This window comes from Zootoca vivipara, chromosome 2 (assembly GCF_963506605.1).
Source record: "Zootoca vivipara chromosome 2, rZooViv1.1, whole genome shotgun sequence".
NCBI lineage: Eukaryota > Metazoa > Chordata > Lepidosauria > Squamata > Lacertidae > Zootoca > Zootoca vivipara.
Genome location: NC_083277.1, coordinates 18,411,878 through 18,429,091, shown reverse-complemented (window position 1 = coordinate 18,429,091; position 17,214 = coordinate 18,411,878). Strand labels below are relative to the sequence as shown.

General features: G+C 47.7%; 1 protein-coding gene across 2 annotated transcripts; it reads right to left on the bottom strand.

The window, feature by feature from the left end:
* Positions 1–1,236: 1,236 nt before the first annotated feature.
* SH3BP5L (SH3 binding domain protein 5 like) lies at positions 1,237–17,077 on the bottom strand. 2 transcript variants are annotated; one of them, XR_009557052.1, is made up of 8 exons: positions 16,993–17,077; positions 14,276–14,934; positions 10,721–10,783; positions 9,208–9,336; positions 5,819–5,980; positions 4,153–4,326; positions 2,059–3,027; positions 1,237–1,985 (listed from the first exon to the last, which is right to left on the bottom strand). XR_009557052.1 is itself a non-coding variant. In XM_035106959.2 (7 exons), exons 2-7 carry the CDS (start codon positions 14,489–14,491, stop codon positions 2,623–2,625), a joined length of 1,149 nt encoding a protein of 382 aa, XP_034962850.1. In that variant the 5' UTR covers positions 14,492–14,934; positions 16,993–17,077; the 3' UTR covers positions 1,237–2,622. The 2 variants fall into 2 exon arrangements, 1 of the variants encoding a protein (XP_034962850.1); XM_035106959.2 differs by having other exon boundaries at positions 1,237–3,027.
* Between the last annotated feature and the right edge of the window lie 137 nt (positions 17,078–17,214).

The following is a 17,214-nucleotide window of genomic DNA, read 5'->3' as shown; positions in this document are numbered from 1 at the left end:
AAGCCACCTCGAGACGTCACCCAGATATTTTAATGTGGGGACTAAAACAAAGAATTTATCTGTCCGCTCATCAAGAACACCTCAAAGGTTGCAGCTGGAATTATGGACCAGGCTCTCTCTGTGAGAAAGGCCGCTGAGGTGTTAGTGCTCCAATATTAGGAGGCAAATAACAGTGCTACTGAGATTTCTATATTTCATTGTATATGCTCCTTTGCTTTTGTCACACACACTCATCGTCTGTACTCTCGGATCAACTTGGAAATGTCGTTTTATTGCTTTTGTGGAGACCACTGTGCTTATATGGGTGTGAAATGCAATGAACCAAACATCTTGTGCGCTTCATTAGTTTTTTTCCCGTTGGGAACAAGACTGGAAGTTTGTTCTGCGACCAGTACTGATTAAGAATGCTTTTGTGCAGAAACCGGAAGGTGAAGGTGGTCTTTCTAGGGAGGGCAGGGGTAATTTCAGAAAGACGTGAGCGAGCACAGAAACACAAATGTTATAGGAACATGGCTGTTTCCTACGCAGAATTTGTGTCACACAAGAATCGGGTTGCAGAATTTGTGTCACACAAGAATCGGGTTGCAGAATTTGTGTCACACAAGAATCGGGTTGCAGAATTCGTGTCAGCAAATTCTTAAGCCTACGACTCTATATGAATATATTTTTATTGCCGGGGGACCAGGGAGAGGCGTTTGAAGGATTTTCTGCACCAAGTGCCAAAACAATTTGCCTGGCTTTGGCCACCTTGACTTGGTGGGTAGGCAGTGCAATGCAATGCAATGCATTCTCAGGAAGTCATTTGTTAGATGGGTGTTTGCCTAATGAGTCGATGATTTCCATTTATCCCTATGGGGAAATTTTAATGCGTTCCCAACCACAGAATTTCAACCCCACCATGAGGGGGGGTGGGAACCAGGAAAACCCTCTGAAACCTTGCAAAAGGCAAACGGGGGGGGGGGATGCTCTCATTTGTCTGATCTATCCCCCGTCCCATCTCATGGTTTCTGGCAAAACGACTGCAGAGACAAAAGTGAGACTCGTTTAAGGTTGCTTATTTGTTTACAGTACTACATGCAGGTCTGGCTGTTTGGATATCTGAATCTGTGGTGTGTATAGCGAGGTTTGGGTGTTAATTCAAGTTTGGATAAGTGAATTTGTGCATAATGAGCAACTGAATATGGGATCTGTGTGTACTTGGTAAAAAAAACACACACCACCAAACAGAAAGAAAGGTTCTTTTGATAGGGCATAAACTTTACTTTAAATAAAATACACATCAGAAGCCGGTCATACAAACACCCACGCGCACACACACAGAGTCGCTATCAGGCTGCCTCAAACCAGCAACTGGTTCTCATCACAGCCAAGGTCTAGCAAATTTGTTCCGAGAGGCCAAAACCGCCCCCATCCCCAGAAAACAGAGACACGGGGGCCTGTGGAGACCACTGAGGAGGGAGAAGAGAGAAAGGCTTTCCAGACCCACCGTTTGCTACTTAAATTAGTGCAAATGTCATTGCCATGGAGCAAAAGTGCCTCCCATCTTTTGACTGGGGCTAACAGGGATGTACCAAGTGGGTTAGATAGGTAGGAGATGTCTCGACGGAGGGAGCCTCCTGCCGACTGTCTTCTCTCGTGGTAGCGCTGAAAGGCACCCTCAGGCTGCCAGTCTCTCTTCCCAGCTTCTGCACCGAGAGCAGATCATGCGTCTCCACACTGGAGAAGCTATAAAGAGACTGGTGCCTGCCGTTCTATATCTGTTGCTGGGGTGAGATAAATGAATGGCATGCCTCATTTTACTGTAGTGTATGTCAAAAAAAAAAAGGCCCATAGGGAGCGCAAGAGTTCCGTTTCTTTTTTTAAAAAAGGATTATCTTTCTATATCACAGTCTCTGGTGGCAATCCATTGGAAGCAGACTGGGGAGGTTCTCTAAAATGCAGGCAGAGGTTTTTAAAAAGTCGTCTTCTCAACACCTACTCAGCCACTCCAAAACCAATCATGTAAACAGACAGAGGGTTTTTTTAAAAAAGTCTTCTTCTCAGCACCTACTCAGCCACTCCAAAACCAATCATGTAAAAAGAGAAAGAAACAGCAGCGTTGTTTCCTTCCCTGCTTTCCTTCCCTCCGTTTCAAGCGCTCCAGCACACCTGGAGAAAGATGATGGCGTCGCTAATAAGCCAACAAACCTAAGGTGAAATGTGCAGGGGCACAGAATTGTCCCCAGCATACAGTGCTCCCAGGAAACAGGTGCATGCTGGTGGCGAGGGGAGAGGGGGAAATAAGGGGCGGGGAAAATAGTGACTGGATGAATGGGGGCCAGCAAAATGCTCAAAGTTTCCAAGCCACTGGGGCCTGGGTGCGCCCCAAAGTGCCGGCAGCAGAGGACGGCAGGGCGTCTGGGTTGCACCAAAGGCTGCAAATTGCGGGGGGGGGGGGGATTCAGCCCCACAGGCCGCACTTCAGCAGACGGGCCCAGCATAACCAATGTGCTCCCAAGACCTGCCTTTCTCTGCGTGATCATTCCTTTCACGCCTGACCCCTTCTTCTTCTCCCCATTTCCCCAGGAGGTCGGGGGCGAAAGGGACTGCAGCAGAGAGGGGAGGGGTGGTGGTGGGGGCATGTCAGAGGCTGATGCTGCGGTGGTGCTTGAAGGGGTGGGGCTGGGCTTCGCGGCGCTGCTCCCGCTCCTCCAGCTCGTCGCTGTTGAGGCTGGCGGCGTCGGACAGCCCCAGCAGGTGTTCCACCGAGTCGAATTTCTGCAGGTCGGAGGCAATGGTCTGGAAGCTGAGCACCGAGAGCGTGTCGGAGGAGGAGGCGGCTGGCTCGGGGGGCAGCGCCGCCCCCCCGTAGAGCAGCGCCGGGCTGGCTTCGGCGCCCACCGGGGAAGCCCTCCGACCAACCAGGCGCTGGAGCCGCCGGGCGTGGATCTGTTCGCTGATCTGCTCCAGGTTCCGCAAGGCCACAGAGTAGCGCATCTTGGCCTGGCCTACCTGCTGCTCCAGGGACGTCACCCGGGCCTTGTGCTCCTGCACGGCAGAGAAGGAACAGGTGAACCATTAGGCCAACATGCACACCATCCAAACTTTTCCCCCCTGGAAATGCTTTCCATTTATTTATTTTTATTTTTTATTTTACTTTGACAAAGTTATAATCATAAATAAATAAGAATTAAAATGTGTACCTCATCCACAAGACCATTCCATTGTAACTTTCAACACCTCTTGTGATGGTTTGACCCCTTTCCATTTTAACAGTACAGCGGTACCTCTGGATGCGAACAGGATCCGTTCCAGATTCCCGTTCGCATCCAGAGCAGTACAGAACCTGAAGCGTCGAATCTGCGCATGCTCGCCGCGTGATTCGGTGCTTCTGCACATGATGTCATTCGGCACGTCTGCGCATGCGCGAATCGCCGAACCTGGAAGTAACCCATTCCGGCACTTCCGGGTTCAGCGAGTTTGTAACCCATGATGTACGCAACCTGCAGCGAACGTAACTAGAGGTATGACTGTACAAATTCTACAAACAGCTTCCATGTCTCCTGCATATTCCACGTCTTGCCTTAATGGCATGTGTTAATTTATCATTAATAGCTATATCCCACACCTCTTTATACCATTCTTCTATTTTATATTCTGCTTGCCCCTTCCACTTCCTTGCTATCATAATTTGTGCAGCTGTCAATAAATTTATGAGCGAGTCCTTCACAGCCTGCGAACCTTCCACTCCATTTTAAATTGATAATAATGCTACCTCTGGACTTTCGATCAGCTTTAACCCAGTGATTTATTTCTGTTATCTCCTTAAACACCCTTTGCCAATAGAAAATAAAAAATGTACACATTTACACCCTCACCACATGTGAACATAATTCCCTGTTTCCTGGCATCCCCTCCAACATAACACCAAATATTCCTTGCTTATTTGATTTAATCTGACTCGTGTTAAATACCATCTCCAAACTAATTTATAATAATTTTCTTTTATTCTTATAGACAACATTTTCAATGAACCATGAATTTAAACCCTCGGGCACCCACTTTAAAGTGTCATGGATCCCCCCCACCAAAGGATTCTGGGAGCTGTCGTTGGTGAAGGGCACAAAGGCTGCCTGGGTGGAGCGAGGCCTAGGAACCAGAGGGAGGTCTCACCTCAAGGATTTGGTTGAACTGGGCCTTCAGCTCAAAGTAGGGCTTGCTCTTCACAATGACCCGCTTCAAGGACTTCTGCAGCGACTGCACCTTGGCCTCGGCCTGCTGGCAGAGCTGGGTGACACGCTGGTGCTCCCGTTCGCTTCGCAAACGCTCCTCTTCGGCCTCGTTCACCTGAAGGGCGGGAAGGGAGCAAGTCAGAGCTAAGATGCTCTCTAGGCCTTGAACGCTCACACTGGGAACAACCTCCCACCCACTCTGCAGCCACTTTGTCTTCCCCGGCAACCAGTCCTTTCCTTCTTCCTCTAGTCAGCAGAGATGCAAGTGGTGTGTGGACTCTCCCAACCTTACTAACTTCAGCCCTGTGTGTACCTGAAGGTGTGTCTCCACGCACATCGGTCAGCCTGGACACAGAAGTCCAGCGCCGAAGGCCTTCTGGTGGTTCTCTCACTGCGAGAAGTGAAGTTGTAGGGAACCAGGCAGAGGGCCTTCTCGGTAGTGGCACTCACCTTGTGGAACACCCTCCCATCAGATGTCAAGGAAATAAACAACTATCTGACTTTTAGAGGACATCTGAAGGCAGCCCTGTTTAGGGAAGTTTTTAATGTTTAATCAAGAATTCTCTTTGTTGGAAGCTACCCTGAGTGGCTGGGGCAACCCGGTCAGATGGGCAAGGTATAAGAAATTTATTATTATTATTAATATTATTATTATTAATTATTATTACAGTGCGTTGGATGGTATGGTCCGTATCCAGCGGCGTAGTGGTTTCCAGTTTGGATTTCATATCCCGCTTTATCACTACCCGAAGGAGTCTCAAAGCGGCTAACATTCTCCTTTCCCTTCCTCCCCACAACAAACACTCTGAGGTGAGTGGGGCTGAGAGACTTCAGAGAAGTGTGACTAGCCCAAGGTCACCCAGCAGCTGCATGTGAAGGAGCGGAGACACGAACCCGGTTCCCCAGATTACGAGTCTACCGCTCTTAACCACTACACCAGGCTGGCTCCATTGGTCTTCGTGTTGCCTTTTCTGGTCTCAATTTTGAAGACTGCAACGCAGGGGTTGTTTGATTATTCTCTTCTAAGATTAGACGATACTCTCATAATTATACAGTAACAATGAGAGGTGCCCTGCAACGATCGGTGCAGATCTCCACATGTTGCCTTTCAGCTAGATCTGCTGTTTTCTGTGCATGTACACAGGCATATGATTTGGCGTGCTCCGTATCTTCCTTAAGAGCGCTTTGAGCTGCGGTTTTCCATGAAGTTCCACTGAATGTCACAGAACTCGCACACCGTTGTCTTGAAACTGAAGCACCATGCGCTTCCGGCGTCCCCGAATCCTAGCTTTGGGGCATCCAATGGCTAAAAAGCTCCCCTTCCATGCTCTAAGTGGCTCTAAGACACCAGAGACAGGGACGGACCTGCTCCAGAAAAAGCAACGGGCCTTCAACCTCCCGTGACTACAGACCACTACCCCACTGAGATAGGGGAACTTGCAGCCCTTCCAATGTCGGTGGGCCACCATCGCCCCTGAATCTAGCCAGACTACAGCTGCCACCATCCCTGAGTGCTGACTTGTGCTGGCTGGGGGCTGAAGGGAGACAGAGTCTGATGACATCTGCAAGGCTGCAGGCTCCCGAATCCTGCAGGCCTTCCCCCTCACCTTGCACGTGGCGTGGTTGAGCATCTCCTGCCAGGTGGGGTCCAGCCTGTTTTTGTCGGCCATGACCCCCTGCTCAGCCACGAAAACCATCTCCCGGGCCGCGTTGTGCATGCTGACAGCTCGCTCGTACCGCAGGGCAGCCTTCTGGGTCTCTTGCTGTGCCTGTAGACGCAACGCAAGCAAAAATTCCATTAAAAATCCCCCAAGCTTTTGTTTCCCCCCAGAACACACCCACACACCCCTTTCCCCTTGTTTTAAGCATGGGCACTGGTCCCATCACCTCCTGGCAAATGGAAGGGGAAGAAATGGAGGCAGTGAGAGATTTTACTTTCCTGGGCTCCTTGATCACTGCAGATGGTGACAGCAGTCACGAAATTAAAAGACGCCTGCTTCTTGGGAGAAAAGCAATGACAAACCTAGACAGCATCTTAAAAAGCAGAGACATCACCTTGCCAACAAAGGTCCGTATAGTTAAAGCTATGGTTTTCCCAGTAGTGATGTATGGAAGTGAGAGCTGGACCATAAAGAAGGCTGATCGCCAAAGAATTGATGCTTTTGAATTATGGTGCTGGAGGAGACTCTTGAGAGTCCCATGGACTGCAAGAAGATCCAATCTATCCATTCTGAAGGAAATCAGCCCCGAGTGCTCACTGGAAGGACAGATCCTGAAGCTGAGGATACAATACTTTGGCCACCTCATGAGAAGAGAAGACTCCCTGGAAAAGACCCTGATGCTGGGAAAGATGGAGGGCACAAGGAGAAGAGGACGACAGAGGACGAGATGGTTGGACAGTGTTCTCGAAGTTACCAACATGAGTCTGACCAAACTGTGGGAGGCAGTGGAAGACAGGAGTGCCTGGCGTGCTCTGGTCCATGGGGCAGGGTGGATAAAAATCAATGATTTTTTTTAAAAAAATAAAAAAAATCGATTTTTTTATTTAAATCAGATTTTTTAAAATAAAATGCTTTTTGAGGAAAATATATTCCATCCAAAGGTTATTCCATCATGAAATAAAGATTAGTTTTTTTAATTATGTAGAATAAGGTTGTATATGTTTAATTTTGGGGGTAAATAAATGCCATTAATCCATTCACAATGTCATGCTCTTCAGAGGTTTTTGTAAGATTATTGGGCAGTTTCTCTGCCTACAAGATATTATCACAGATGCTTGGTTTACTTTTGCAGTTCTCAAAACTGAATTTGACTCAACAGAGATCACATGCCTCTTCTTCACAGCAAACATGAACAGAGTTGAGAAAAAGACCTTAATCCTATTGTTCTACAAACCTATGAATACAGAAACAACCCCTTCAGTGCTAAGTTTCAAGAAGTTCAGTGAATAGAATAGAAACAATATTTTTCTGATTGTTTGGAGTGGATAGTATTTAAGTTTTTCATGTGTAGGCTGGGCTGACAGTCTAAGTTTCTTAAAATATATATATATTGTTTTTGTTTAGCCAAATTAGTTAACAAACATGGATGTTTGTTTAAGCAAATAACATATGCTGTTGTTATTGTTATTGTTTCAGTTGAATAAATCTATTTAAATTGTTATTGTTAAGGTAATGATTATTTTTCTCCTTCCTAAGTACAACAGTAAAGTTGTCCAAATATGAATGATTAACCTATTAAACTGGGGATAAAAAACTAATAGGAAAAGTTGTTATTCTAAAAATCTTCATCTACTTGCATATTAAAGTTATACCAGCAAGAATTAGTCTTTATGTAGAAAACTATGATTTAAATCAAGCCTTACTGACTAGTGATTTAAATCTGTTTGATTTAAATCAAATCCACCCTGCCATGGGGTCATGAAGAGTCGGACATGACTAAACAACTAAACAACAACAACACCCCAATTCTCTCACTCACTCATTCACTCACTAGCTAGAGCAGCGGTAGCCGATGTGAGGCCCCCTCTGGGTGCTGTTGGACTACAACTCCCATCAGCCCCTGGTAAGCATGGCTAGCCAGGATGCCAGGCTGGCGACTGGGGAGAAGGATCTGAAATATTTTCCTTGAAGTTTGAATTTGTTTTATTCTATATTATTTGATGTTTTAGTGTGCTGCTAACTACCTCTTGTGATTTGTTCTTTAAAATATAAAGCAGTATAGAAATGAAAATTAATAAATAATAATAATAATAATAATAATAATAATAATAATAATAATAATCCCACTGTGGCGACCATAACCTAGTTTTAAAGTGCCATTTGGCAATTAGATTATATATCTGAGTTTCTAACACTGCTGACAGGGGAGGGTTTTAATTAAGGGCAAGTTGGCTATTTCGTTTTGTTTTGTATACAGGGGCACAGTTATTTATGTTGACAGACACCCACGTCATCATTGCCACATCATCCATTGACATTTATGTTATCTGAAGCTGCTAATTGTGGGTTTTGGTCCTCCACACTGCTGTAAGCCACTCTGGACAGGATATGCCTGGCTGTTTAAGGCTGGGAACAGGATTACGTGTTGCTGATAGCATCGTGTTTACATTATTCCTCACAAGTAAAGGATGGGCCTTCTGCCAGAAGCAGCTCAAAAACCCAAGCTCCTGCCATGTTCCTTTCGATCCATTCCTCCCCCCTCCCCCCGGAAAATAATTCATAAAATAGCTTAAATCCTGCTTATAAAATCAGTTGGCCTGTCACAACTCGTTTTAGCCTCCAATCTTAGGTACAGGGGATGGAGCAGAACAGGGGTCAGCAGCCAAGAGGAACCAGGCAGAATTTTGAGAAAGTGCCGTGGGCACCAGTCACAAAATGGCTACTGTGTGGGAGCGGCAACGCAAAATGGCTGCCATCTATAAGAACAGAAAGGGCCCACAACATGGTGCAGGCCTCCCCGCCCCAAACGAATGAGGAAAAGGCACCTACATCGGCCATCATTGTGCTCGCTCACAAGAAGCAGCTTGGGGGGGGGATGGGTGTCCAATCCTGGCACCCAATGAAATATGAGCATGCGCAGAGTGGCGTTCAATGTTCAAAACAGGAATTCAGAAGGAAGGGCAAACTATTTCTCACACACTGTGGACTTTTAAGGGAATGTTTACTGAGACTTTTCATAGGGGCAGCTTCTTTCCACTTGTGACAATGACTTGTGGTTATTTATGACACAAAATAAAGCTTGGAGAATTCCGGAACCCCCAAATAGGATCCTTTAAAGCAGGCATCCCCAAACTGCGGCCCTCCAGATGTTTTGGCCTACAACTCCCATGATCCCTAGCTAACAGGAACAGTGGTCGGGGAAGATGGGAATCGTAGTCCAAAACAGCTGGAGGGCCGAAATTTGGGGGTGCCTGCTTTAAAGATTTATTGCTCTACAACAGCCGAGGAATAGTGGCAACTTCAAGGGTGAAACAGAGGGAAATGTTAACAGATACCTCCTTGGCCAAGCGCCTGGCCTCGTAGTAGGGGCGTGCTTTCTCGATACAGTTCCCCAACTGGGAGCCCTGGGCATTCAGCTTCCTGGCAGACTCTGACAAGATCCTCCGATACGTGGTGCGGGCTTCCTGTTGAAACCAATGGCGCAAAGTACGTCAGCGTCGAGGGAATCGGCCCGCATCAAATGCATGCTTGAGCCCGGTTTTACGGGTTGCTGCAGTGCCGTGGCTGGCCCCGCAGAGCTCAAGCGCTGCGTCAGTCATATATGCACAAAAACGGATCCCACAGGGTATCTGGAACGCACAGTTACTTCGCACACCCATATCTGTGGGGCCCGGATGGAGGTGCACTGCTGATGCACGAAGCTGCAGATCTGCAAGCAGGCAGCAAACACGACCCCATCACATTTCGACTAAATATCAGGAGGAGGCTTCCTAATGCTAGGAGGTGTTTGGCTGTGGAACAGACTGCTACTGGTTGTGGTGAGCTCTGCTTCCTTGGAGGCATTGAACTGCAGGCTGTACGGCTGCCTGTCAGAGATACTGCAGCTGCACTCTGAGGTTCCGGCAATGAGCAGCGGGTTGGGCCACCGAGGCCCCTCCTATGACAACCGCAACTTATAGACTCTTCACCACAACAGGAGTCTCTAACCACCAACCAGCCTTGCGACACGGGGCTGTAACTTATTTTCATAACAGGCCCATTGAAATGAATGGACCTAATTTGGTCTTGCTGATTAATTCCAGTGCGTCTAGGATTGCCATTGGATACAACCTTATGACATCCGTGGTCCTCAAAGGATGAGGCAGGTCTACATGGGGAAGGATGAGCTGGCACACGGCTCCAAACAGAAGCCAGAAAACAAGAGCTTAAACTGAGTGATACCTATTAGCTGATGTTCTCCTTTCCTTTTGTTTTTTCGCAATTATCTTTCACCCTCACGTTAGTAAAGGTAAAGGGACCCCTGACCATTAGGTCCAGTTGTGACCGACTCTGGGGTTGCCGCGCTCATCTCGCTCTATAGGCCGAGGGAGCCGGCGTTTGTCTGCAGACAGCTTCCAGATCATGTCGCCAGCATGATTAAGCCGCTTCTGGTGAACCGGAGCATCGCACAGAAACGCCGTTTACCTTCCCGCCGGAGTGGTACCTATTTATCTACTTGCACTTTGGCATGCTTTCGAACTGCTAGGTGGGCAGGAGCAGGGACCGAGCAACGGGAGCTCACCCCGTCGCGGGGATTCGAACTGCCGACCTTCTGATCGGCAAGCCCAGAGGGAACAAATTACCCCACACGAAAGGGCAATTTTCAGTGCAATCCCTATGCATTTAAGTAACTGCAGGGACAATATCACTCCCCTGTTCTCTCTACCAAATGCGCCATGGTGCAGGTGGCGAGTGAAACTGGGGACCCCTGCCTGCCAAGGGTTAAAGCAGCCTCCGTGGACAGAAGGCAGGACGTGTTCGGAAGCAGAAGGGATGTTGAAATTGCTTTGAGGGTGCTGCCTTACTCACATCCAGCTGCAGCTCCACTCGATTGATCTCTTCGTTGGCCTGATTGAGGTGCTCCAGCTCCTCCTGCGGTCAGAGAGAAAGGCAGACTCAAGAGAGAGGCACCGGCATAGTGCAGAAGGATCACATTTGTACAACTTCCGCCACTTCCGCCCCTGAACCCTTTCCCAGCAAGCTTATAAGAACCCAAGAGAAGTGGCTGGATCTGGCCACTGGCTCATCTAGTCCAGTAACCAACGGGACACCCGGAAGCAAGACATGCCTGCTACAGACTCCCCTCTTGCAATATTATTATTATTACTATGACTGGTATACTCAGTTTACTGCCTCCAACAGTGAAGTTAAGAGCATGGTCGTTGTGGTGAGTAGCCATTGATAGCCGTGTCTCTTTTTGTGCTCATGCTTTTAAGTGGAATGGGAAAGAAGGTCTTGATTTCTATATTTTCCTAGATGAGCACTTATTTATTTTTATTAATTTTATTAATTGTCACCGCCATCGTGGCCAAGTTTCATTTCTGTTTTTACATTTGGCTTTAATCTTTTTGGTGGTTACTATTTTTTTTTATGTAAGATGCTCTGAGACATTTTGGTGGGGAAAAACAACAATATAATAAATGAATCCTCCTCCTCCTTTTTTATAGCCATCCAAGTTGGTAGCCGTCACTGCCACTTGCGAGAGCAAATCCCGCAGTTTAACTACGCGTTTTGCAACTCTTGAAAAGGGTCGGCGTGTGTACCTGGAACTACCTGTAAACACATGCAAATTGTCACTAAGACGAAACCTGCATCCCTCACAATAAGTGATAGAAAATTATATGGAGCTGCTTGCTAGATATATTCTGCTTAACAGATGGGGCATATGTCAGGGTGGCCAATTCCCAAGAGACTGTGATCTATTCACAGAGTTAAAAACTGGCAATGATCTACCCCCTTTTGGGGGGTTCAGGTCAAAGTTGTTGAGATCTACCTGTTGGACATGTCTGGTATATATAAACTGGGGATCTAAGGCAGCAGAGAATGGATGGATGGAAAGAAGGAAGGAAGGAAAGCCAGGAAAGAAAAATAGTCAGGCCTCCAATTCCTATTCCTGAATGCAGAGGCAGAAGGCACAGAGAAGTACTCAGGTTCAGTCTTGAAATCTCCGCAATCTTGGCAGTCCCATCAACCCCAGCCAGCATGGTCAATGGTCAAGGTTGATGGGAGTTGTAGTCCAGCAACCTTTGGCAGGCCCACAAAAGGTCCCCCATCCTTGACTTCAAGAATCTCAGGTAGCAGGGCTAGAAAACATCCTCCTGCTGCTAAAGTTGCAAAACAATGAAGCAGGGACGGAGCAATGGAGAACTTCTGAAACAACAATGGGACACTAGGTCAGCCCAAGGCACGATGGAGAACAGCAGCAATGGATAGACATAATATATTACAATGACAGGAAGAAACATTACGGACAGAATAATTGCCACCCACAGGAAGAACAAGGAGAGAGTTTGAATGCTTCGCCTGTAGGTGTACAAATCATTTAATGTGTCAATACGAATGGAAGTCGTTAAAACTGCAGTTGCAATATAACGGATTGTTATTTTGACTGGAGCGTAACTGGAATTTTATAAGATTTTGGAACGGAGAAATAAAGTAAATCATCAAACCATCAATTCTAGCATGAGGGGGGGGGCCATCTAAATTGTATAATTTGGCATCTCAATGATTGGCATTATTAATTGTACTATAATCTGGCATTGTTATAATGAGGCTACTGTTTGATTATTGTAATTGAAAACTAATAAAATTATTATCAATTTTCAAATAATTATCAAAATTATTATTTCCGAGCACAATTCAAAGTGTTGGTGCTGACCTTTAAAGCCCTAAATGGCCTCGGTCCAGTATACCTGAAGGAGCGTCTCTACCTCCATCGTTCTGCCCGGACACTGAGGTCCAGCACCGAGGGCCTTCTGGAGGTTCCCTCGTTGCGCGAAGCCAAGTTGCAGGGAACTAGGCAGAGGGCCTTCTCGGTGGTGGCGCCTGCCCTGTGGAACGCCCTCCCAACAGATGTCAAAGAGGAAAACAACTACCAGACTTTTAGAAGACATCTGAAGGCAGCCCTGTTCAGGGAGGCTTTTAATGTTTAATAGATTATTATGTTTTATTTTTCTGTTGGAAGCCGCCCAGAGTGGCTGGGGAAACCCAGCCAGATGGGCGGGGTATAAATAAATTATTATTATTATTATTATTAATAATAATAATAATCCATTGAGCTGCAGATTTGAAGCGTGGCACCCACCCAATTTACTTTCCTCTCTGCAGTAGCTCCAAACGGCAGGAAGGGCTGGGGGAGGATGAGATGACAGCGGTCGTCACACCAGCCTGGATGTTGCAATTGCTGATGGTTCTTAATGCCAGGCCTTTAAATAGCAATAAGCTCCTGTACTCTCCCCCAGAAATAGATGGATAAGGGTTTTTTTCCTGGGGGAAATGTACCATTTGGAAAAGGGCAGAGGGCTTCCTGGTGGCTAATGCATACTGTTCCTGGCAAGCCCACGGTCACTGGATCGACGAGCATTTTCATCTGTACAGTAGTTGCTTCCAGAATGTTTTTAACTGAAATGCTTTTAACTGTTTTGGAATGTTTCCGCCTTGTTTTTCCTCTTAAATGGTGCATCTGCTTGCCGCCTTGGGCTCCTTGGGGAAGAAGGGCGGGGTAGGAAAACCAATAAATATTGCTAATGGCTCCCCGTTCATCCCATGTCTGTAAATGGACCCATTTAGCTTCCACCGGGTTGCTGCGCTGGGTGGGTGCCAAGAGCCAAACTGACTGCTGCTTGCTTTTGTTCAAAGGAATTTTTGCATTTACTAAAATAAAAATAAAAATGCTGGCAACTAGCCCTGAGGCAAAGGAGGGGGGAAAAACACACCACTATTGGGCCATTCTGTTCCTGCTTGATTGGAAATACTAAGTGGCTCGCTGGCAGCAGGGCCAAGAGGCGAGTTCACAGTAGTTCAACTGGTTTCTGTCCACACTTTCAATAAACCCTTAGAGCAAACCAGATTACAAGCTTACATGGAGCAATCCCCAAAGAACTGAATGACAACTCCCCCCAGGCTTGCCATCAGGCACGGGAATGCAGGAAGAAGAAACCGTACTGGTTTCCAAGCACAATTCAAAGTGTTGGTGCTGACTTTTAAAGCCCTAAACGGCCTCAGCTCTATACACCTAAAGGAGCGTCTCCACCCCCCATCGTTCAGCCCGGACGCTGAGGTCCAGCTCTGAAGGCCTTCTGGCGGTTCCCTCATGGCGAGAAGTGAGGTTACAGGGAACCAAGCAGAGGGCCTTCTCGGTAGTGGCGCCCACCCTGTGGAACGCCCTCCCATCAGATGTCAAGGAGATAAGTAACTATCTGAGTTTTAGAAGACATCTGAAGGCAGCCCTGTTGAGGGAAGTTTTTAATGTTTGATGTTTGATTGTATATGCTGGAAACCGCCCAGAGTGGCTGGGGCAACCCAGTCAGATGGGCAGGGTACAAATAATAAAATAATAATAATAATAAAGCTATTTTTTCTTACCTGGATGCGGGGGTCAAGCTCCTCCTCTTCCTCCTGCTCCTCTTCTTTCCTCTGGGAAGTTTTGGCATCACCGCTGCCACCGTCACAGATGGCTTCAGGCACAGGTGTCCTTTGCCCCTCTCCCTCTTCGGTGGGTGTCCTCAGCTCCCCGGGAGGTGTTTCCCGCCCATCACCCATGTTCATACCCAGCACCAACCTCTGGTCAGAGTCCTCCATGCCCAGCCTCCGACGCCCCTATGCAACCTCCTTACCCGGGTGGGTTGGCCTCGTCACAGAAATGCAGGCACCATTCTAACGCCAGGCCCATCCACAGAGCATTGGCACAGGGCTGCTTCTGGGTTTGCAAAGATGCATTTGGCAAGCGCAGCGAGGGAAGCAGGCAGAAATTTACAGCACTGGTCTGGAGAGCGATGGGGGCACCCTCTAGAGACCGTGCACTGCCCGAAACGGAAGAAAGGATGCCAGGCGATTCTTTGAGGAACTTAAAAGGGCTTTAGTCCTGGAGCTGCTGAGAGAGGCACTCACGGAGGGGGTGGAGAAAATTCCCCACCAGGCATATCCTCCACCCCCTCATCTACAGCACACCCTTAAGGCACCTCCTCCAAGGCCACATCCAGCAGCAAAGGCGAGAGAAAGGAAGCAGTCAAGCACAGGCTGGGCTGGGGGGGAAATGAAAAGGGAGACTGGTTAACTATGATATTGTAAAAGGCAGCAAACAGCAAAAGCTACATCCCAATCGCCAGCTGCAAACTCTGTGTACTTTTACACATTGGCAATCTTATTCCGGTTGCGCCGCAAATTGCAACGCTACCTAGGAATTTAATTCGGACCTATGTAGCTCTGCCCCCAAAAAATGTTATTCTGGCTTCAACAAAAAGTGACGCAAGCATACAACAGAAGCCACCCACCAGATCTATATCTAGATAATCTCTTGCCACAATGGCTATATGTCACAATGAAGAACAATGGAACGGTTGCCACAACTACAACTACGGTATAAGAGGTTTGAAGCTCTGCCAGAAATGTTTATCACTTTCTTCTAGGCATCTAACACAATGACAGCTAGGAACAGGAACAGGAATAGGAATAGGTTGTGGGAGAGGCCAGAGGGAGCTTGCAGCCCAATGCAGTTTCTTTCTAGGGGGACTGTACATCAAGAAAAAGATCTAGCGGCTTCACTACAACCCCATGAATATGCTGAAGAAAAGAACTTCTGCATTGCGATGGCTCCAATATATGTGTGACCTGGAAATAAAATATTTCTAATCAGGTTTAAATATTTAGCAATTTGTTCCTGCTTGGTGTTGATTCTCTCCCACTCTAAACATATCAGTGCCCGAGATAGATAAATCCACATTTTCCAGATTGCTGGATGCCAAGAACTCATTTCTAGGCTTCTGGGAACACATGTTGCCATAATAACTCTATTGTTCATGTGACTGGAGACACACAGCTCAGTCCTGTATCTACTACTCCTAACCAGCAGCACACAGCTCAGCTGTTTATTTATGGACACACATACACATGCACACACACTGCCTGCTGGAGCTATCAGGACCAAGATCATTTGCCTGTGACCTAAGCTGCTCCTCTCTCTGTGCGTTCTGAGTTGCAAGATCAAAACCGCATAAACGTCAGAGCTGATTTCCTATAACTTTTGAAAGGCTTCTGATCAATATGGAACATGAAGCAGTAAGAAACCGGACAAACATCCCACTGCCCTAGCTGCCTAGAAATGACAACCATTCTCACCCCTCCCCTCAATTTATTTCCTGATGCTACCATCCCTACCCATCTTCAAATCCTTTTAAAGCCTATGAAGCCTCAACAACCCTTTCCCCTGCAGAAGCAGAGTCCAAACAGGTCTAACTGAACCAAGAATATTTGCTGTGAGCCACCCAGAGTGGCTGGGGAAACCCAGCCAGATCGGTGAGGTATAAATATTATTATTATTATTAGTAGTAGTAGTAGTAGTAGTACTTCCCTTATCCACTCACTGCTGCACCTTCTCCAGTCCCCCCAGCCCCAGTCAACATGTAGACTGTACGCTACTTGGGGCAGGGACCTGTCCTTATCCCCCCCATCTTCTGCCAAACATCATAAACCAGGCACCCCCAAACTGCAGCCCTCCAGATGTTTTGGCCAACAACTCCCATGATCCCTAGCTAACAGGACCAGTGATCGGGGAAGATAGGAATTGTAGTCCAAAAACATCTGGAGGGCCGAAGTTTGGGGAGGCCTGTGACATAAACACTGGCAGCACAGTATGGAAATGGTCAATTGCTGTTGCTACCTTTCGCCTTCAGCTGCGCCCTATGTAAAATCTCAATGAGCCATCAATAAATTATTGTTGTTGTTGTTGTTATTGTTGTTATTATTATTATTTTGCGGCACTCTCCGCTTAACGAAGGGCCTTTTCCCTCTCCGGGGGCTGAACCACCCACCCCTGCCAGTACCAACTACCACCCGGCGGTCGTCGGTCGCTCCCTCGGCGGAGGCGAGGAAAGGGAGACCCCCTCTCCCCCCGCTTTGAACCCGGGCTCGAGCTGCCATCGCCCTCCTCTCTCCGCTGGGCCTCTACGCGCCTCCTCCAGCGGGGATCCCCTCCCTCTTCTAAGTTGGCCTCCAGGTTCCCCTCCCGGGGAAGCGCGCGCAGGGAAGCCGGAACCACGGGGGGCCCCCAAAAAAATAATTTTTAAAAAAATCGCTCTATTTACCTCCAGCTCCAGCCGCAACCTCCTCCAACCCCCGCCCAAGCGGAAACGGAAATCCTTCTACCTCCCCCTCCTCCGACTCCAGGGAAAACACCCTTCCCTTGCGCCCGGCCCTCGTCCGTACAGCATGGCGCCCTCCATCTCTCCAAACAGGGTGGTTGTTTTTGCGCAGCGGGCATTTCAGCGCTCGCCTTGGGGTCTTTGGAGCGGGGAGGGGGGGTCCCA